Genomic DNA, 23,832 nt, shown 5'->3' on the forward strand with positions numbered 1-23,832 from the left:
CAACAGCAACTGCTCTCTTCATAGATGAACAAGGTATAAAAAGCCACTGGTAGAAAAACCATAGCAAACCTCTTTCTAAAAAAGCAGCAAACACATTCCTTTAATTGTAATAGCAGACTTCCTGGAGGGTAATGATTTCTGTTACAGGAATCCACTTTTTATCTAAAAAATTCTTTAATTATAGCTAAAATTATTAGCTGTAAACATGAGAGATAAACTATTCATTCACTTTGAACTTTTCAAAAAATACAAAGCATTTTTTCATTTTTAAAATAGCTATTTGATAGCTATTAAACAATGACACAATTTCAAAGTGGTCAGAATAGTAATGATTCCAAAATAAACATCAATAATCATGAGTCAGAAACTGTAATATCCTTGAAGGACATATTCACCAATATCATCATCATTAAAACAATTTTAAATAAAAGTAGGAGAAAGTCTAGAAAACAATATTAAAAATATTTGCAGTTTCAACTCAACTTTCCACTTTTCCCACCAAGCAAAGAAAACCACTGGCAAGTTCAAGGAGCAGTATGTTTACCCTACAACCACACACTGTTATTCTGGAAAATTGAAATTTAAAGTGTAGCACAGTGGTTTTAAAAGTGTGGTCTGAGGAACCTCTGAAAGTCCTCAAAAGCCAAGTGTCACAACTATTTTCATACTACTACTAAGATGTTACAGATCTGTCTCTTGAGTTCACAAGTGCACAGTGAAGTTTCCCAGGGCCCACATGCCACGTGACGGAAAAAATCATTGTGACACCAAGGGAGCATGAGAAACTCGCTGCTTCTCAAACCAGGTGCTACAGAAATGTGCAAAACATAAAATAATGTTCTTCTCATTAATTAACTGCTTTTGGGAGACAACTATAGTTTTTATTTAAAAATGGCATCTATGGGGCCACTTGGGTGGCTCAGTGGGTTAAAAGCCTCTGCCTTTAGCTCAGGTCATGGTCCCAGGGTCCTGGGATGGAGTCCTGCGTCAGGCTCTCTGGTTCCTCTCTCTCTGCCTGCCTCTCTGCCTACTTGTGATCTCTGTCCGTCAAGTAAATAAATAAAAATTTTTAAAAATGTTTAAAAATGGCATTTATGTTAACATGCAGTGGGTTTATTATTGTTATGTTTGAATGAACACGGCTAAGTATCTCAGTTATTAATTTCTAATACAGTAATTCCTGATAGATACAAACTACATAAACAAAAGCTCTCTGGGCATCTTCAGTAATCTAAGAGACTGAGTGCTGCCACACAAAAGCAACCAGTTAGTCTTCTCTTCATTTTTCCAACTTTCAGGAACTGTTCCAAACACAGTGTGTGCTGGGGGCTAGGGCAATGCATAGGTAAAGCACGGACAGGCGTCTTCAAATTTACAAAAGGAATTACTTTAAGGAAGAAAGTGATTGCCTAATCTCTATTGTCACAAAAAATATGCCTTTCAATATATCAACAATGTTTGCCACCCTAAAAGAAAATTTTCCTTCCAGAGCAAAGACAGAAGAGAAGATCTGATTCTACTATTAAGCCAGGAAAATTTGAAGGTTTTCAGCCTCGTCCTCCTCTTTCTTCAATACTCAACACAACTCTGATGGGTTTATGTAAAACCAAAACCAAATCTGAATATGAAAGTCTAAAAGAATTGATTTAAATCCACATTAAAGCTGGATCACTTTTTAAACTAAGGATTTCTATTTTATAAGCACTCATTTAAAGTCAGTAAAAGTTCTCATTTACTTAAAAACTTCAAGATGGTACCAGAAAAAATAGTCTTTAAAATCATTTTAATAACAACTGTTTAATTAACTTATTTCTTAGATGGAAAGCCTGAAAGGTTATTTAGGTAATGGCCTACAATCATATAGCATAACTTTGTACATATGAATTGACTGGGACCCAATACAATCAATCTAAAACATAGAAATTCAAAGACATTTCTTAAGTAGTCCCTCCAAGAAAAAACGGCTGGAGAGAGACCCCCAAACTGTAGGTATTTCAAGTTATACCCACACACAGCTAAGACCTCTGCAGCATTTTCAATATTAAGAGAAGAGGCATAACATTCAAAAAGGGGCAGAGATTTCCATCTTCTTGCTCATCAAAATAGTTCAGACAAACTACACACTGAGCTATAGATGCAATGGACAGCAATGCTTTACCAAGTCTGAAACACTACACAGACTTCAAGATTGTGTGACAACTCATGTAGTCACCACTGGAAAAGGTATTCAACACAAATAAAATGTTTGAAGAAACTGATGTTCATTTCTTTTAATACCAAAGCTTTAAAAAAAATGTTTAAACATGGTAAGATAAAACTTTCCAAACACGTATTACATATTTGTATACGTAACTTTACCTTTTCTTGATGACACAGAGTCAAAGTACCAGACTATTATCAGAATATGATGTCATACAGTGATGTCCTCGAGGCTGGCCTGACTGTCCTTAAACTAAATGGTCGACAGATTTTCATGGTTTGTCTATCTCCTTCCAAACTGTCATTCTGAACTGCTAATAATACTCTAGGACTGGGAAATGAAATAATCAAAATTTCACATAAAAACAAACATATAGACACTTTGTGACTAATGTGTGTTGCTCAAAAGCGTTTAAAAAGAATTATTCCAAGTTTCTCAGCTGTGTTGTGTATTGATGAAGACTGCTAGAGTACATCTTAATGAATGAGGCATTACTGTACATAAATATTTAAACAAGTTCATCTATTAACAAAAAGATATAACTAAACATTAGTATTGTTGCCTTTTTAAACAAAGTATTCTATAACTTTAAGATAACACTGGGTTCCAGTTTGTTTTCCCCCCAGAAATGGAACATAAATAAATGTCCTATTTTAATAATATCAGTTTGTCCAAACAAAGGAAAAAAAAAACTGAGGTGCAATCATGTCACAGTTAATGCATGTCTGCTTCCAATACATTCAAAGACAGTATTTTTGTTTAAAAATCAATAGTTAAAATAGGACTTCTGCAGTCTGAGAATTCAAGATACTTAAAAAAATTTGTAAATACACATACATGCAAATTCTTCATATATACAAATTTTCACAAAATTAAGAAGTTGCAAAGAAATTAGAAGGATTACGGTGAATCTGACAAGCTACATTTAAATGCTTTACCACTGACATATTCCTGAATATAGCAGTCATAGTAGTTTTAATAAATTTTCTACATGGCCTTTTTTTATAAAATTTTCTCTTTTAGACATAAAAGTTAATCACTAGAAGTCTTCTGAAATTCTAATTTAAGAATTCAAGATGTTCTCAATTCACTACTCATATTTTAAGGCCACTTTGGTAAAGGCATTGCAGCAAGAACACAAAAACAATAGCATATTTTCTAATATTTATTTTTTTCACCTGCAAACTGTAGCAAAACATGATCAGCTTTATTATGCAGACAGGTATCCCTCTACATTTTTAAAGAATTTAGGTATGTATAAATAGAAGAGCTCTTTAGAAAGGAAAAATTCAAGAATGAATAAAACCTTCCAATTTTGACTTTGTAACTTTCCAGTAGCAATGGTTAAAATGATTTTAGGTCATTCATTCCAAGATATATGACAGCACCTTAAAAGTGGCTGATCTATTTCCCCAGTAACATTTCTCACATAACAATGTGTTAAAGTTACAAATACTGATATGCACAAATAGCTAATTTCTAAGAAAAATATGTACAGTACTGCAGCATAATGAATGTGGTATCTGCAATAACTTAATATTAGCCAATTTTTAATATACATGATACCGCTACCTTTTTCTGCCAATTCACAGGTTAAAAGTTGTTACTGGAGCCCTCTGTTTTGCACATATTACCTGGTGTTTAATACACAATGCAGGCTTTTTAAAGACTTTTCCTGTGTTTAAAGCTAAGATCAGTGAAACAAGACAACAGTGCAAGAGGCGGAGAGATGTAATGTGACCACGTAAAAGTTCGTTCCAGTAAAGTGTCTATATAAGGCTATAAGAAAGGATTGGTTGATGAGCTTCCTGTTGGAAATTGTCCTGTTGGTGCACCAGTCTAAAGGAAAACACAAGACAAAATAAAAACACAAGTAAGGGTGGTATACATGTGAAACTATGAAAAGATTTAACTTTGATTAATTAAATATAACAACATTTAGATTAGAAATTATTTTATAGTTATTGGCAATCATATTGATTCATTATTGTTATTAGCAACATGATATAATAAAACTATTAGGTGTCAGAAGCTCTGTTATGGGCTTTAATACCCATTATTCCACATAAATCTTATAACAGAATCTAAGAAAGGACTTGGCCCTTAAGAAAACACATTTATGATTCAAACCAAATCTGAGTCCAAGCCCTTTTCACACAGTTCACTAAATCTACAGCTTTTCATAAAGCATTACTTAGACAAGAAAACAGTTTCATGCTATAAAATAGCTTATTTACTGTCAGTGCTTTGATCTGCAACTGAGTAATGTTTGTGTGTGTCTTTTTTAAGTAAAAAAAAAGGATCATGCATGATAGCTACCTCAATTTGCAAAATCTTTTACTGTCACATCAGTAGAATAGTCACATCTTGCTTCTCCTAATTTGAAGATAACACACAAATTATAAAGTGCTTAAAATTGCATCTCACTTACCATAAAAGGATTACTAGATACTCCAGCAGCTGCAACTTGACCAAAAGGGGTTACCACTGGCTTTGTTTGTCCAAATGCTGCAAAACCTGCACCTTGTTAAAACAGAATCACCAATTAAAACCTATACCTTTCAGAGACAATCTGATGCTTGCTTATAAAGACTCATAAGAAGTTTCAGAGAAATTCCTACTAGAGCAACAATAATAAAATATCAATGTTCAACTGTTGAGTCTCATGCTTTCAAATACCAGAGACAAACTTCCTGTGGCACATGTAACAGTTCATACAGCTTCTCAGAAATGGTTTCTTCTCATGTGTCTCAGCTATGTAAGCTGCTGACATCTGAAGAATGGAATTAATAGATGACCTATGACTATCTGAGACTAGATGTGAGCAAAACACAATGGATTCATGTGAACAGCACAATATTTGTTAGGAAATATTTTATCATTATGGCTCTGCCATGGACCTTATTTCCAAATTTTTATCTAACCAGAGACACTAAATATAGATACACAATTATAATTTAAGAATAATCTTCAAATTTATGGACTTGCAAACTTCAGCAAATAAGCTTAATAGATAAAAAAAAAATAATCCCTGGCTTCTAGAACAAGTAAACTCTAACCACAATACAGTTGCCTACTTGGAAAATTAAGCCTATGTCTCCCACATACATAGATTATACAAAAGAGCAGATCCACAAGTTTTCTGATGCAAAACAAAAACACTCAAGGTATACAAAGTTTTCTTTCTTTCTTTTTTTTTTAAAGATTTTATTTATTTCTTTGACAGACAAGAGATTACAAGCAGGCGGAGAGGCAGGCAGAGAGAGAGGAGGAAGCAGGCTCCCTGCTGAGCAGAGAGCCAAATGCTGGGCTTGATCCCAGGACTGTGGACCTGAGCCGAAGGCAAAGGCTTTAACCCACAGAGCCACCTAGGTGCCCTACAAAGTTTTCTTTTAAAATCAACAGACATATTAGAACAAACGAGAAATTAATAAGAAAGAGACTGGGGCAGTGGGGAGGGAGCACCTCGGTTGCTCAGCCAGTTAAGTATCCGGCTCTTGGTTTCGGCTCTGGTTGTGATCTCACGAGTCTGAAATCAAGTACCTTCTTCAGCTCCACTCTTAGAGGAGAGTCCACTTGATGATTCTCTCCCTCTGTCCCTCCCCCAATTCACACACAGGCTCTGTCTCTCTCTCTCTCTCTCTCTTTTTCTCTAAAATAAATCTTTTTTAAAAAAGAAAAAAGATAAAAGACACTGGAGATTCTAAGAAGGGGTACTCTTTACAGAGTCTCTGATTTCTCCTAAATCTATAACCTGGTTACAAAAACTTACCAAATCATTCAGTTCTCTAAGGCCCAAAGCAACGAAGGAATCTATATTTGTGTAGTAAATGTTTAGCAGACAGTGCCACAGCATTCTTTGGACAAGTTTTTCTGTCCAAACATAAAAGATTATGATACATAAAGGATATCTAAAGTGGACTTACAGCTAGCCAAGTGATAGATCTTACCATTGGCCTGTTGAGAAAAAGCTGTCTGTTGAGGAAAAGCTGCTTGGGCTGGGAAGGCAGGCTGCTGGAAGCTGCCGCTGAAGCTGGTGGGAAGACTATAGGGAGCAGGAGTTCCAAAGCCCGCAGGCATGCTCATGGAGGCGGTGCCAAAGGTTGCAGCTGACAGGAGAAAGCAAGGGCTAATAACTAATTCACAAAAGAGCAGGTTTTGCTCCTCATACCACACACTACAGAATGATTTCACTTGAAAAACATTAGCTTGTACACTAAAGGCACCTTAAATTCCAAAACGCTGACAATATTAGTAATAAGTTTTAGTACTATACAGTTTAACACAATCTGTAAATGTTGTTCTCCTGAAACCCATGACCAAAATGACACTAATAAAGCTATCATTTGAAATCGTAAGAAAATTTTTCAAAGTAACTAAAAGTCTAAACAGCAGTCAACTTTTTTAAAGCCCATCATGCATGTCACATGTGTACTAATATACATTTGTTTTTAATTTTATTTTGCTACATACAGTAAAATCGCCAAAAATTGAATTTTATCCACTGAATTGTCTGCTATAACATAGTTAAGTATGTTCCTGATAAAAACAACTTTTAAACTTCTAAAAAATAGTTTATTGAAAATAACAAGACTTAGAGGAGAAACAGAGTTAGAAGCAGGCCTCTCAAAAACTATACAGCTTTGTAAACAGAGCCCAAAAGGGGCTGGAGAGGAATGGCTTTCCCTAATAAAACCACTAAGACAATTAAAAGAACATGTGAGGTTCTTAATACATCAATTCCAAAAGAAATATATGGACCACCATATCTTATTTGAAAGATAAGTAGACTGCTTTGGAATAAGGGGTTTAAAGTTAGGACTGCTAAGTTGTAGAGGTGCATAAAGACTGCATAAAATGCATAAAGATTGAAAAGGGAGTGAAATAGCATTCTTACTGATTCTATAAGATTGATATAGGGTGAATGAGCGTAGTAATCTAGACTGCACTGAAATCAGTGTATTAACAATCACTACACATGTGGTACACTGCCATCCCTCACCCATTTATGAATTACTTATAACCTAATTTGTATTATAGAAATGCATGTATTAGGGGCACATTGTTGGCTCAGTAGGTTAGGCGTCTGATTCCTGATTTTGGCTCAGGTCATGATCTCAGGGTTAAGAGACTGAGCTCTATATCAGGCTTTCGGCTCTACGCAGGGCCTAAGATTGTCTCTCTACCACTCCCCTGCCTGCCTCTCTCTCTCTCTCTCAAAAAAAAAAAATTTGAAAAGGAATGCATGTAGTAGCAAAACAGTATATTACTAACTGCTAGTGAAGATTAAAAACAGCACCTTCTGAATGTATGTTCCAGAAAAATTCTTGGTAAAGTAAGAGCCAATAGTGGTATTTTAACACAGAATACTAGCAATTTAAAATAATGAAATATTGTTGGCATGACGCTATCAAAAACATGATAATTCACTGTATTTGATTTAAACATTTTTTTTTTAATTTACCAACTTGATCTCTATTTAAGGTACAGGAATTAATACTAAACATGTTACACAGATTATATTTTATTTTTAAAAAACCTTGAAAGTCATGTTATAGATACTCCCCAAAGAAATCCTCATATCCTATTGTTTATAACTATGCAATTTGTCTCAATGAACCTAATCATAATGTCAAATTTTTTTGAAATTACAATTGATGAGAAAACAGGAGAAACAAGCCACTAGAAAGCAAGTGAATTAAAGAATAATAAGCACACTGCAAAGGAAACAGAAGGGTTTCATAACAGACAACAATGCACTGACAAAACTTTGACAAATCACTTTTTAAGAAAGCACTAAAAAGCGAAACTTGTATAAGTTAAGCAAAACCAAACCCCATGGAATAATGTGGTAAAATGGTTTTTGGTGTATCAAAAATGTGTCAAAAGTGCTATGAATTCAAACTCAAGGAAAATAATCAAAAAAGCTATTAACATTCTAATGTGACCATGGAGGTAAGCGATAATGCTTTTCAGCATTAAAACACAAATCACAATTTTTATGCAACTTTAAATATAATGTAACCCCAATGCCACACATCCATGCCCACTCCATTGTAAAACATGGAAAAAACTTAATTCCACATGCAAGGATCCAAAACACTAGCAGAAGCTTCCACAAGCAGGTAGACAGATTGCCACACAAATCCAGGTATCAGTTGTGGCCACCTACCAAAATGAGCGTGAGGGAACACTTGAGAATGCATTGCTCCAGAAAGGCCTTATGGAAAGCCATAAAGAGACCAATGTCAATTAACTTAAGGATAACTATTGTCAAAAAAAAGTAAATTTGTTTCATTAGAAAGTACTAAAATTAGAATATACTGTTACAAAGTGGGTAGCATAAGAATATATAATAAAAACATATCCATAAAGTCCTTTAATTTCAACATTCATGACACTAATATTTAACCTGTTTGAAAAAAAGGGAAAATTAGCATAATAAATACCAGAGAAAGAAATACCAAATGAAAAAAACATTTATGAAACCCATTTTTAATTAAACACTAACATTTTTTTCATGTCAAGATAAACTACGGCCATAGAAAGACTTTGTAGGCCTCATGAGTTACACCCTATGCTATTCACAGGATTATCTAAAATGACCTAGAATCTAACTTTCACATCTAAAAAGTCAAATCTTGTGGACAGCACCTGAAGGATGTTTGATTATTTTATTTACAGTTCTGTACACTACCTAGAAATTCATAAAGATAACTCAAGTCAACTAAGTATGATGAGTGGGAAATTATTTAGTGTAAATCATCAGAAAGGTGAGCACAACTTTCAGCTTATAATGTAATGGCCGAAAAGAGAAGAGAAGAGAAAAATCCATCTTGTGTAAATCTTATCAGGCATAAATGAGGTCAGACAGGTTACACATAAATACATGTAAAGAAACAAAAAGCAAATTAGGTTTTTAAGTACTAGAAATTTTCTGTTGGTTTTAACCATCTGGAGTGGAAATGTTTCTAAAATATACGTCCATGCATTTTAAATTAGTGTACTTAGCCAATTAAATGTGGGAAAACAGAACTAGTGAGAGATCAGAGTAGTTAGGGTCTTCATTCTGTCATTTTCTAACTACAGAATGTCATTTAACTTCCACAAGCTTCTGTTTCCTCATTTGCAAACAGGAGGCAGAGGGAAGGATAATAGTACCTACCTGAAAAAGCTGCCATGAAGATAAATTTAACAACAAATTTTTAAAAAGTACTATAAATACTCAAAGGATATATTTTCCTTCCTAATAACTTTAAAAGATGGATACTTAAGAGATACATCAGTACTGTGTTCTGAATTCAACAAGAGGGTAACTGAGGAAGAAGGATATCATAATAAATAAGTTAGGTCACTCTATGTTTATCTCCTTTCTTAAAATCCGTAAGTCTCTTGAGAAGTCCTGCACTAATAGTAGTAATGGATTAAACTGTTTGCACCAGTGTTTCCCATATATGTTTGGGCATAGAACCCTTTTCCACGGAGTATTTGATAACATCTCAAGAGACATGCTCTCCAAAATACACTTCGGTACAAGCTGACCTTTAGTCAACAGTGACTGTGACCCGATATTAACTGCGGTAACCTCAGTCTGCAACAATGATGCCTCATAAGTTTTAGTCCTGCTGCTATAAAACTTTCAGACTTAAGAGCTTTTTAAGATATAATCTACATTATCACACTATTTGTCCACTTAAAGTGTAGAATTCAATGCTTTTTAATATCTTCCCAGGGTTGTAAAACCACCCTCACAATGGAACTGTAGCACATTTTCATCACCCCTGCCCCAAGAAATTCTGTATCTACCAGCTGTCACCCTCCCTCTCCCCTCCCCTCCATTCCAGGTCTACAGATGTGTCCATTCTGGACATACAACTTACAAATGGAATCACAGGCTATACGTTACTCTATGACTAGCTTCCTTTAGGCCAATGTTTTCAAGGTTCATCCATGTTGTAGCATGTGTCAGGACTTCATTACTGCTTATTACCAACCAAATTTCCATTGTGATTTTAACATATTTGGTTTATCCATTCATCAGCTGATGCCATTCCGGGCTGTTTCCACTTTTTGGCTATTATGAATAATGCTGCTATGAACATCTATGTACCAGTTTCTACATAGATGTACATTTTCATTTCTCTTAGGTATTTTTCTTAATGAGTGGAATCAGTGGAACCAGTAGAAACAGTGCTGGTTTAAAAGGGTTCTAAACTATTACAACTATTAGATTAGTCATTAATCAATTCTGAAAGTTTAAGGCAAACCCATCAATCAATCTCCACCTAGGTAATAAAATAAGGATGCTGGCCTAGATGCTACTATGCTTCTTTCACCTCTACATGTCTGTTAAGTTTATCTCATTGGGGGGGAGAGGGTAAAAAAAATCCTTTAAATCATTCATTCATTCATTAAAATGAAGTTAGGGAAATAAAGACTATTCATTCCTCAGGAAAGGAGAAATTTAAGAATTATAAGAGAATTTCATAATAATTGAGAATTATATTAGCTGTTAGATTTAAGGTCTCAAAAGCTCTATAAAAAATGCTATTATAGAATCCTAAAATGAAAAAGGTCTTAGGTCATCTTGGTTAATAACCTAATGAAGGTTTCTATGTAATACAGTAAAAGAAAATTAAAGCCCCAAAGCTTTATAAGTGCAGAAGAAAAATGATTATTAAAATATGTATTTCAAGAAAGAAACATTTAAAAAAAAGAAATATTTGTAAAATATTTAAAATTTTCAAAGAACTACTATGCAATACCCTCTTTCAATGGCTACCTCATATTTAACAAAATATTTGAAAGCAACAAAAAATATGTCCTAAGAACTAATATTAATTTTGACATGGGAAATTTCTAAGCATAGTGTATTTTATCAAAATACTTTTTATATTACAACTTCAATAGAAAAATTAGTAGTTAACATTTACTTACTTTTAATAGTTTATAAAAGCTTAACAAAGGTGATCAATGTCATAAATCAAAGCGGTTTATAATGAAAAACATTTTTTACCTTGAAATAAAAATTTGGGGACATAATTTCCTTTCAATACCCTGTGCTTAGCCTAATACTAAAGATCACCTTAGAACATCTGAACATACATCATACCTACATAACTTCCTTTCAATAACCTGTGCTTAGCCTAATACTAAAGATCACCTTAGAACATCTGAACATACATCATACCTACATAACTTCCTTTCAATAACCTGTGCTTAGCCTAATACTAAAGATCACCTTAGAACACCTGAACATACATCATACCTTTTATATTCATGTACATCCTACACAGATCCTTAACGTTAAAGGACTTTCATACTCTACATAAAACAGAAGTTAAAAGAAATTAAGAAAGCCCTTAACTCTAATGACAAACCAATTTGGAGGTACAATCATGAAAGCAAAATAATCGAAAGATTTACCAACTATATAGGATAATGCAAAGACCAAACACAGTGATTTGTAATTTTCACAAAAACTCTGCCAGTAGGAGAATATTGTTCACATTCTATAGAAAAGGATAACATTAAGACTCAGAAAAGTTAGATCAATATAAGCTTAGTCAAGGTACAAGGTTGGGTTTCCAACCTTCAGTTGTCAAATGGTATTACAATAGCTATAAAAATAGTGACACTACCTTGCAAACAATTTTAAACACTCAACAAATGTTAGTACATCTTCCTAACATCTTTACTCTACTCATTATGAAATTAATATATAAAAAGATATCTTAAGATCATCGAACATGTAAATATGAAGTCAGGATTTGAACACAAGTCTGGCTGCACCCAAAACATATTCACTTAACTTTTCTAAGCCTCACTTTCCTCAGCTGTCAACATGTATTTGATGAGAGTTAAGAGGACTAAATAAGACAATGTACAGAACCCTTTGTGCCCAGAGACATCATACATATTCATTCCACCAAGTCAAAATAATATGCTAATAATTAGAAATGTTCCATATATTTTAACTGATGAATATTTCTGTCTGAAACAGAAATTAAATCACTAAGTATAACTGAATTAAAACAAAAACAATTTAAAGAATTATTTGAAATTAAAATACTTATTAAACATCTATTATGTGAGATACCAACAAATCATGACTGAAGAAACTCCTACTACCACAATTCCTGATCTTGCCAATGACCAAATTTGCTAATAATTACCAATTCTTAAGGTACAAATTATGTTACAAACACCTTATTCTTTCAAGATTTCACATCAATATATGCTATATGCTTAAAGATTTAGTTCTAAAATTATTGGGACACGTGCACAAGAACAAAGCTGGCCAACTTTAAACTAATGGGTTTCATGCTATACCATGTACACTTGCTGACACCCCAAGATACTGGCAAATAGTTCTGGTGTTCAGGGTGACAGGACAAAAATCAAAGAAATGCAATATAAAAGCTATGTGGCTGGTGTGCAACATGAACCAAAATGATAAAAGGGAAAAAATAAAGAAGATTAAAAAATTATCAAGAGAGAATATTCAAATATTACACCCCAAATCAAATCAGGTTTGCACAACTTAAAAAATGTGAAATGTTCTCAAAGAGAGAAGCACTAGAAGACCTAATTGCTAAGGCCTCATGTAATAAAGCTAATGTGTTCCTCACCAACTCATGAAGAGCAAAACATGAAACAAAAAAAACCTCTCACAAATTTTTCCTATTATGCATGAGTGAGTAATAACCAGTAATTCCAAAACCAGACCACCAAATGAGTCAGAATTGCTGTATTCCAAAGTCCCATCTCAGTCACAAAATGGCATGGCTGGAAGAAGTCACATCTCCATGCTTGGGCTGCCTCACCTGAAGAATGAAAGCTGTGACTGATCCATGGGGGCTGCTAGAGAACTGCTAGGGTACCTCTCAAATATTAAAGTCCAGGATTTTATAAATTTTTAGCTAGTGTACTCTTTATGGACAAACTCTTCCATCCACTTCAGGAAGAAAGAAGAACTTTATTTTCTGATGTTCTTCTCATGGCGTCTTTGCAATAAATAAACACCTTTTCCAAGTTTTCTGTTCTATAATCTATACTTATTTCTTACCTGTTGCTCCTCTGGCATTGGTCTGAAATGGATTTGTAGAAGATGCCACAGAAGGACCAGCAGCAGCAACAAATGGATTTGTAGAAGGCGTAGCTTTAAGAAATTATAAAAATACACTATAAAATCTAATATATTTGTATTCAATTATCAAAAATATTTGTTCATACATTAATGAGGACAGAAAACTAGAGCTTTTGGGGGCGCCTGGGTGGCTCAGTGGGTTAAAGCCTCTGCCTTCAGCTCAGGTCATGATCCCAAGGTCCTGGGATCAAGCCCCGAGTCATGCTCTCTGCTCCACAGGGCACCTGCTTCCTCCTCTCTCTCTGCCTGCTTCTCTGCCTACTTGTGATCTTTGTCTGTCAAATAAATAAATAAAATCTTAAAAAGAAAGAAAACTAGAGCTTTTTGATAAATTGTTGCTTTCACAGTCTTCCAGTACACCTAAGAAAATGCAATACTCTGTATATATAAGCTTTATATGTTTTATAAAAATCTATCTATCTATCTATCTATCTATCTATCTATCTATCTATCTATCCCAGAAACACATACCTCCAAATGGAGCAGGCACACTTGAAGAAGCAGGCTGTGTCTGTGCAGAAGCACCCACTGGCACTGTTCCAAAAACATTGCTGAAAACAAACACAGAAGGAGTTCTTTTTATTTTTTTAAAGCAAAGGTAATCAGTCTAAAGAGTGGCCATAAAATGTGGAAACAGTTAATACTGAGAATACCATGTATCATAGCAGTTCTTAAACTTTATGTCTCAGGACTCATTTACATTCTGAAAAGTTACTGAGAATTCCAAAGAGTCTTTGTGTAAATGTGCTGTATATTAACAATATGTAAAGAAATTAAAACAGAAAATTTTTAAAATGTCATTGTTTTAAAATTAACCATAAAGCTATTACATGCTCACGTAACTAGCATTTTTATGATAGAGAATTATATTTTCTGAAACCGAAGGACCTTAGCAAAAATCAAAAATTTACATTAATATCACCACTCATTTTATTAGAAAAGTAATGTGAAGCTGTCAAGCTCATGGCGGATTGAAAAATTTTCTAAAATTCTAGTATTTGCTTGGACTTGTGAATTTTACCAGTTATTTTCCTTAAAGTGACAGACTTAAATATTCATTTTTAAGAAACTTTCTGCCAAATATCCAAATCTGAATAACCATGGTATATCATTCTTACTTTTAAGGAAAACCAGTGTTCCATAAAACAATGGATGTAGTCATTATTATGTGTGGCTGGTTCATTCCACAACTTAAACAACCACACACGCTGACTTTCCTCAAGTTACCCACGATACTTCAACATGCAGTAGAAATTACTTGATAAATACCTTGCTTGAACACATAGAAAGTTAAGAGGACATTATTTAAAGGTCAGGATTTAATCAAATTAGATTTTCTTAGAAGATTTATGTTAGGCAGGGCACGAAAGAGGGGGAGAGAATCTCAAGCCAGCTCCCTGCCAAGGTTGGAGCCCAATGTGGGGCTTGATCCCACAACCCATGAGATCATGACCCAATCTGAAACCAGGAGTCAGACGTTTAACCAACTGAGCCACCCAGGCACCCTAGTAAAAGTAACTGTTTTGTCAAGAATATTTGTAGGAATATATAAATAAGTCACAGGGTAGTAATGTACAGCACAGTGACCAGTCAATAATATTAAGGTGCATACTTTAAAGTTATAAAGAGAGTAAATCCTAAAAGTTAGCTATGTATGGGGACGAATAGCAACTACATTTACATGATCATTTCACAATGCACACAAACATCAAATTATTATGCCATACACCCGAAACCAATATTATATACCAATTACATCTCATGAAAATAATTAAAAAGAATATTCAGAAGAAAAACTAAATCAAGACTATCCACAAGTAAAACTGAGTATGTGCTGGTAAGAAATATAATGACAATTAGATGACTACTAGTACAGTTTGGTATCACGGTCTTAATTTGTGCTAAAGTGTTGGCAAGTTTTTACTTGTCACTGCTTCTGTACCATCATATCAATGTCAATACCGAAAACACAAATAACCCGTGAGAACTATTATGACCATAGTTTTAATTTCAAAGACCCCTTTGAAAGGGTCTCATGTACCCTAAATGTTCCTTGGACCACAAAGTGGGAACCACTAATATACTGTAATATAGTATCAATAAACCATTTGTTATGTATACCTATGTTTCCAGAGGTATAATTACTTTATAATTAATTAATTTAATTAATTTATAATTACTTTGCTATAGGTCACTATTTCTTATGTCTAACACAGACATCCTAATGAAACAGGATATATACAAATACTCTAAACTTTACTTCTTGGATTCAGTTTTCCTGCTTGGCATATAGAAAATTAATTACTGGAGAATCCAAGTAGTTAGTGTTACAATCTTCCCATTTCTCTCTAGAAAAGATGCTGAAGGGAAACAAATAGATACTCAGGTAACAGTACTGTGGTGGTAAGTCACCTGTACTTCTGCATCTGTTTTCTTTCAGAAATGTAAAAGTTACAACTACAAGAGTTTTTAAAGCTTTATTGCTGTTAAAATGTGTTAAGACTTCCTGCTGCCAAAAATACCCTCACATCAGATATATTTAGACACCGATGAGATACAAAATTGGATCTTGGGTTCTCTCACAAACATTTCTAAAAATATTTATTTACAACTTAAGCTACAACATGTTACTTTCAGTGTTTAGTCTTCATGACTAAAAACTGTACCTTAAAAGTATGTAATTTTCTAAATGGATTCTCTGCTCAGTATAATTAAATCTGTATATAACTCCTCACTCTGAGATGCATACATACCCTCAACTATAACTTTAGTGTTCAAGAAAGAAAAGTTAACAAAACCTTTGATTAAATAAAAAGATAAAATGACAATTACTCAAGGATATTTGAATTAGCAAATTAAACTCAGTTTCTGCAAACTATAAAAATATTCAAGAATTTAAAAAATATGTCACCAGTCATTATTTAACATTATTATTCAGAGTCGGAAAAAAAAGATAACACCACGAAGCAGGAACACTGACTGAGACAAGGTACCTGCTAGCATTACTTGTGGAAGTATATGCGTTACTGGAAGTAGCTGCAGAGCTGAAAACGCTGTCTAGTTCTGCCAGGGCTGCGTATTTGTCTGAGGATGCACTTGACTGAGTGGGAACTGAAACCACAGAACCAACAGGAGCTTTACCTGTGGTCCCAAAGCCACTCCCCTGATCACCACCTATAAATGAACAAAAAAAAAAAATTACACTGAAATTTTAAGTTATGCTTACAATTTATCAACCACATTTGCCATGAAACACGTGTAAATTTAAAGCTGATTTAAAGCTAAGCAAATAAATGGACAGAACTCCACAGTTTTATCTAATAAACTACCTAGAAACCACTGGATAAGATTAATTGCTACACATACCACTGTGGTAGAAAACAAATACTGTTTCTGTAACAAAAAAGAACACTGTAACAATAACATGTCTAGCTTATGTATAAAGAACAAATTCTCAAAGTGCTACATTAACATCTCCAGAACAGGTGATTCTCATTCAAGTGAACATTCAGATTTATAAAATGCTAGACTCAATGTGAACAACTCATTAATAATATCATTTTCCCAGGGTTGTCCATGAAAAAATTAGAGACAGTAATAAAAGGGAACATTCTCAATAGCACTTACCATGCGCCAGGCACTGTTCTAAGCGACTGAGATACAACAACACATAAAAAATTCAATGCTATTACTACCCTCATTCTGGAGATGAGAAAGCATGGTCAGAGATAGATCAGGATGCAGACTCCAGTCCAAAAGCAGACCTCTGCTGTGCTCTACCACACTATGCATTTTGAAAAGCAAAATACTGGCCATAAGATCAAAACCAGCTATAAATATATACTGTAAAAATAATGGGTTTAGTTTTTTTTTTTAAATACCAAAATATTAATAGCAAAAATAGTCCAAAATAAATATATTACAAAAACCACCACATAACCCTCCAGTCAGCATTACTAATAGGATTTACTGGTCCTCCACCACCTTCCAACAGTGAAGCAAGCTTTCTAAGACAAAATTAAATTTTGTTGTTTAATTTCTTTTAAAATTAGAAGCATACAAATAGTTTCTAGGACTTCCAAAAGGCCTCTTACTGGATTATGGTAAATACTCATGAACTTCTAGTACAGATAAAATTTCTTCACAACTATGAAAAGCATAGTGACCTTAAATTATAATAAATACAACCACATGTAGAAGACTGTTTAATATACAAATTTGTATTTATTTTGTTTAAAGCTTAATACCTTGCCCAGCACTGAAGATATTGTCTAAATTAGCAAGTGCTGCATATTTGTCTGTAGTTTGTAGACCAGCTTTGTTTGTTGAAACTTTACTAACAGCTGATGCTGTTTGATGACTCTGGGAAGTATTGAAGGTTCCAAAATCAGCACTGGAGGATTTGGGGAAGTTATCAAAATGAGCAAAATTAGCATTTACTGATCCAGCACTTCCACCTGTAACAGAATAAACAAAACACTTAAAATTTCTAGACTTCTCCCAAAATCCTTTGATAGATTATGTGTTTTCTTCCTTAATTAAGTGTTCTACAAACAATCTTATTGGCAAATGGCATTTAACTTTAATCATCTATGTATGACTTTTTATAATTTGGGAAACTACGTTTTCAAAGGCCATGGAAACATGTAGGGTAGCAAGTTAGTGTGTATTATCTACACTGAAGTGAAGACTAATTCATAGAAGAGTAATTATTCCAAGCTACTCCGTGGTAGCATGGAATAATAACCAGAAGAATAACTCCATGCTAACTGGGTTTTAAACTCAGTTACTTTATAGACTATTCAGTTATCTATGTACTATCACTTTTTACTGGTTCTTCCTGAACAGTCTCCATAAGCAAGACACAAAGTATCTTATACTCTAAGTTCTTAAAGCTCCAATAGAGACACGGTTGAAACAAATCCCAGGGTACAGATTTAAAATGTTTAAGATGTACTATTTTGATCCATAATTTCTTAAAATGTGGTCTTTGAGCTTTAGGCTTATTTTACTTGAAGAGCTAATATTTAATTCCACATAATAATTTAATGTACATATAATATCATGGTTGTCCTCAGTAAAATCATGCCCTATTATATAGTTCAAAGGATAAAATTTATAGTATACAATGCATAATCTAAATATCATACCATTTTTTTAAAATTTATAGATCACAATTCACCTAATTGTCATTACTCTATATAGCCTGCTAAGAATTTAAAGACTATTCTGTCCTCTAGAGACTTCTCTAAAGTACTATCAAAAGATTAAAGCCAGACTATTTTCACTCTATGCTTTTGATGCTACACTGTTGGTATTAGTTCTTTACACCTACGTATTAGTTTCAGCAATCAAAATAGTATATACAATTAAATATTAAATGATAGCAAAGCACAATTACAGATATTCTAAAAAACAGAAAGATACAGTTCTATTGAAAAAAGAGAACACACTTTTCCAACAAGTAGTATTATAGACATTGTAAAATTTACACTGATAAAATATCTTTCAGGAATTAAACTCCAGTTGTTTTCAATCAAAACTAAGTAATGTATGTTGATACCGAACACTGATCTGTTACAAGTAGCTGGTGAACAAAGTACATAATACTAAGCTTTTAAAATTTGATGAAATTTACTTCAAATTATTAAAAACTCAGTAAGTCAACTCTTTTTTTGTATACTGTTGTGTTCTCTAAGTCTGAGTTTAGTAATAGTGAAAAGAGAATAAAAGTGAGAATTTCAGAATGATTATCATTAAAAGATGAGTAACATTCTATAATTGAAAAAAATCCATGAAACATAAAACATACAAATTAGTAAAAGATGCCTACTTGACAACAGAACTTACTGTTGGAAGCCTGGAGAGGAAAAGCTGAAGTAAATTCACCAAAACTGCAGCTAGATGAAAGCATTCTAAATGCTGGACAGCCAGAAATTATGTAAATGATGGAATTTAAAGAAGGGGAAAAAAAAAAGAAAAATGAAAGAAAAAGCTTTAAGACAATACACAGAGTTAAAAGTTGAAAGAAAAATAATCAGCCAAAAATCTAAAGGAGGGTTCAATGAGATTCTGAAAACAATACATTTTATGAGAGAGTACTCAATGTTTAAAGACCAATTCCTGCACAGAAAACTATTTCCAGTCTGATTAGAGTGATTGTTCAAAGGTCTCCTTTTGACTACTAGTATTTATCTTCTCAAGCTTGCTACCCTGAAAATTGCTTATATTTTTCTATCTATGGAAGCAAACCATTAGCTTCCTTTATTCAGAGCCTAAATCAATGTGGCCTGAGATTCTAACAAATTTTTATCTCTGTACTGCTCCTGTTCATAAAGAAATTTAAGGGAGATTCATATGCAGGAAAAGGAAAAGAGTAGACACTGAATTAGATAACACACCAGATAATTTAAAACAAAACCAACCAAACAAACAAAATGAACATGGAAAAAAATAAATATTTCAGGTTTCCCCAGAGCTTTGTAAGGCTTATAGAATTTAAGTTCAGAATAATTCTTCAAACTATATCTAGAGAGTTTTGTGTTTTAAAGTAAACATTGAAGCATAATGCCAGAGAAGCTCTACCTGTAGTTTGGGGCTGAAAAGGAGAGTGACTCGCTGTGGGGAAACCTCCAAAATTACTCGAACCACTAGACTGTCCAAATGCATCAAAGTTTGCAAAATCTGCATTTGCAGAATTCTGAGCTGTAAATGGTAAGGAACAATATATGTTAATGAATATGAAAATTATAAATGGAAAATATGACAAATGAAATTTGTGAAAAGTTTCTGTCTCACAACTCACTTTAAAGAGAATACATTTAGAAATCAAATCTTAAATCCTACCAGTGTTTACTGAACCCACTTTCCAGCAATTCATTAAAAAGTATCCCAAAATTTCCCCACTTTGTATTAATAATAAATGTGTACATACACAATACACTTTGAATAACCTCAAGAATAGTACAATAAAAGTGATTCTATTAAAGGAAACTCTAAGAGCATTAAATACATGAATTACAGTGATGTAAACACAGATGTAAGTTTATAGATTACACTCTGGAAAATTCAGATTTAAAATGCTAGTGACTCATCAGCTATGTGAATCTACAATAATGATACAAAGAAGTTTAAATTCCTTTAATATTCTTTGGGTTTTTCCCTAAGCTTACAACTATTTTACACCATGGCATATAAAAATTAAAAAACTGAATGTATAACAGGGACATGATTGCCAAACAAATCAAAGATATCCACATTCTATTAAAAGCCTGCCATTCTTCATATATATTAAAATTTGAGAAATGATGAAAACAGTAAAATTTATAACATTAGTGTACCTCAGACTCAGTGAAAAAGACCCAACTGGTATCTTCCCACAGGTCATCAACAAAAAAAGAGCAAATTTTTAGGCTTCTCTAAACTTAAACCATGTAGCTAAGTAAAATAACACAAAAGTTTTTTTTTAAAGGCTAAAATAGATGTTGAATAAGATTTTTATAAAGAATATAATGAGAAGTGGCTGATGCGCGGGAAAGGGAATGTTAAGTGGGAAGAATGAAAAGCATGCCCAAAAGATAAAGGTTAAACACCATCAACATAGTAAAAGTCAGCCACTTTAAATCCTTTGCAGGCAGTATCACTTCAAGGAAGTTCCTGTAGAAAAAATCTTGTAAATGAGTATGGCTATATCTAACAGTTAAACAACATGAGTTTTATAATAATGAAAAAAATTAAAAACTCAAATGGCCAGTAATGCAGAATCACTTAAATATACTACAGAACACTGCAGAAATATAAGGCAGCCATTTAAAAAAAAAAAAAAAAAACACACATAGAATATGTAGTTCTATTAAAAAATGCTTATCACAAAGTAAGTAAGATAAATAGGTTAAATAAATTCCAAATACATTTCATTTGCCAATTTTGTTAGCATGGTATCACACGCACGGAAAATCTGTATTTTCATTACCCAAAGTAGTGAATTTCCAGATTTGGTTATCATTTTCTTCTTTGTTTGCTTGAGTTTACTAACCGTTTGCAATAAATATGTATTCTAAGTTACACAAACCCAAAAAAAGTTACTAAATAAGAAATTTTCTACTAACAAAGTAAAACATTATCCTAGGAAGATAATCAGGAAAATTTACAGCATTTTATGTAATTATTCTTTTGTGTCTATCTGAAAGGGTATGACTGCAGCAGGGGGAAATGCACCTAAAGTAGACCTTTTTTTTACTAGACACCCGAGCCACTTCCCTTCCTATGTCCTCACATCTAGCACGTCTGACAGGTGGAAGTGCTATGCTATATATACATATCACTACTCACACTCTGTTCTTGAAAAACCTTTTTTAAACATATTTGTCCTAGCTCTCAAACATTATACAGTGGTATCTAAATTAAAAGGCTGCTTATTACATAACAAAATAAATTTTGCATTTTCTGGATACTCTGAAATCTTTTTGTTGTTATTTCTACTTCATATAATAAAATTCAATTTCTTTACAGTCTGATATTTTACTTTCCCAAAAATAAATACAATGAAAGATAAACTAATAAGTTATAAATAAAAGATAAAAGTATTGAAAAATATTTTGGAAGAAATATGTACACAAGTTTAAATCATAAATATAAATACAAGTTTAAACCTAGTTACCACTTAGTATAACCAAATAAGCTTGTGAAAAGGGAATCTAAACTAATCAGAGAATTCCATCTTAACATAAAAACTGTACAGCCTTGGGGCACCTAAGTGGCTTAGTGGGTTAAGCCTCCCCCTTCAGCTCAGGTTATGATCTCAGGGTCCTGGGATCAAGCCCCAAGTCGGGCTCTCTGCTCAGCAGGGAGCCTTGCTTGCTTCTCCCTCTCTCTCTCTGCCTGCTTCTCTGACTACTTGTGATCTCTGTCAAATAAATAAATAAAATGTTAAAAAAAAATTGTACAGTCTTGGACAAGTCCTCAACTGCTCAAGCTCTACCAGTTTATTCACTAGCAAAACAACAGGATTCAGTAAATGGCCTGTACTTGCAAATCCAGCAGTATGACTACAAATTCAGCAGTATGATTCTATAATTTATAGGACAATGGAAATTAATTTTTAATAACTTTGGAACACTAGGCCCAGAAGAGGAAATTCTACTAAAAGACAAAGGATGTCGAATATTTAACTTATAAATAATACAACTATCAACCAAAAGAATGAAAGAATATGGTACAGGAAGTTCTCAAATTTAGAGTAGGTTGTATTTCAAAAAACAAGTTCTAAGTTTTTTGAACAACCTAGTTGTACATTTGAGAGTAAATGAAATGCATCTATACCTTGGAGAAAAAGGAATTAGGTCCCTAAGCTGGTTCATCACTTATAACCGCCAATATATGTGAGTATGTAGTCTACAATAATATATATTCTACAGTTAACTTATATTTAGACCATTATAGGGGAAATATACATTTAACACTTTTGAAACATCATCAGGAAACAAATCAGTTCAACATAATCCAATTTGTTAGTCAAGTCTACTTTATCACATTTATAAACATTGGTGTTTTCCAACCAGAGCACCAAACACATTAATCAAATACCTATTCATGAGAGCAAAGCAGCACTTTGTAATGCTTCTTTCAGTTTTTATATGGAGACACTGAATCTACTCACTGTCTTCAACAACTGGTTATAGTAACTTTTAAAACTGTTAAGTACCATAGAATGAAATTTTAAAAACCACAATTTTGGAAAATAAACACTAATAAATTCAATAATACAAAAATTACTATCTGGAACCTCAAGCAATCTCTATACAAAGAAATAAAAACTGAACAGAATGTAACAAAACAGGAAATATGCTTTTTAAATATAATCTTATCTCAAAGACCACAAAGAAGTAATCTCGGTTTAAGAATTTAAGGCACGAAAGTTAATGAGCCTAAACCTTGTTGAAAACTGTCTTTCATCTCCAGTGAAATAGGGGTACTCAGGAGAAAGGAAGATAAACAGAGACCAGAGTAGAAATGGACTACCTTCATCAAATTCAGCTGAATTTGTTTCATCTACACATATTTAAATTTTTCAACCTCAACACTTAGAAAGAGAACATTTCACATTAAATAAATCTTTCCTGCTTCTCTTAAAAGAAAATCATTGTATCTAGTAATCCTGAGCCTGGGTATCCATGTGGCAACAGGGGATTAGAACATCCCCCTTTGCATGTGGTTCCTTCATAGTATTACTCACTAGTGTTAACTGGGTGGCAAGACAATGAAGTTTAACACCCCTAGTACAAGGTGTGACAAAAATCAATGACAGTTTATAGTTCATAAGTTTGTGGTATGTTTATTACCAAGCAAAATAACTCTTAAATTCTGTAAGTTAATTACGTTTCTAACTGCACCAGTACTTCTGTAGAAGTTGAGTTTTCCTGAACACAGCAATAACCACACCACTGATATACATCCTCACATACCATGTCAACCAGAATATTCT

The 23,832-nt window shown here is 33.3% G+C and overlaps 1 protein-coding gene across 9 annotated transcripts in view; it reads right to left on the reverse strand.

Moving 5' to 3' along the window:
* Positions 1–2,255: 2,255 nt before the first annotated feature.
* Positions 2,256–23,832, reverse strand: part of AGFG1 (ArfGAP with FG repeats 1) — a 73,909-nt gene continuing 52,332 nt past the window's right edge. The window contains exons 6-15 of one of the 9 annotated variants that reach the window (XM_082690106.1): positions 19,935–20,054; positions 19,200–19,271; positions 17,597–17,806; positions 16,343–16,523; positions 13,821–13,900; positions 13,269–13,361; positions 8,373–8,420; positions 6,151–6,309; positions 4,632–4,723; positions 2,256–4,039 (exon numbers count right to left, since the gene is read on the reverse strand). In XM_082690106.1, coding sequence (XP_082546232.1) covers positions 3,980–4,039; positions 4,632–4,723; positions 6,151–6,309; positions 8,373–8,420; positions 13,269–13,361; positions 13,821–13,900; positions 16,343–16,523; positions 17,597–17,806; positions 19,200–19,271; positions 19,935–20,054 — 1,115 coding nt within the window. In that variant the 3' untranslated portion in view covers positions 2,256–3,979. The remainder of the gene's footprint in view (positions 4,040–4,631; positions 4,724–6,150; positions 6,310–8,372; positions 8,421–13,268; positions 13,362–13,820; positions 13,901–16,342; positions 16,524–17,596; positions 17,807–19,199; positions 19,272–19,934; positions 20,055–23,832) is intronic. The other 8 variants (XM_082690107.1, XM_082690108.1, XM_082690110.1 and 5 more) reach the window with 8 other exon arrangements.

The sequence above is a fragment of the Mustela nivalis genome, assembly GCF_964662115.1.
Source record: "Mustela nivalis genome assembly, chromosome: 11".
NCBI classification, from domain to species: Eukaryota; Metazoa; Chordata; class Mammalia; order Carnivora; family Mustelidae; genus Mustela; species Mustela nivalis.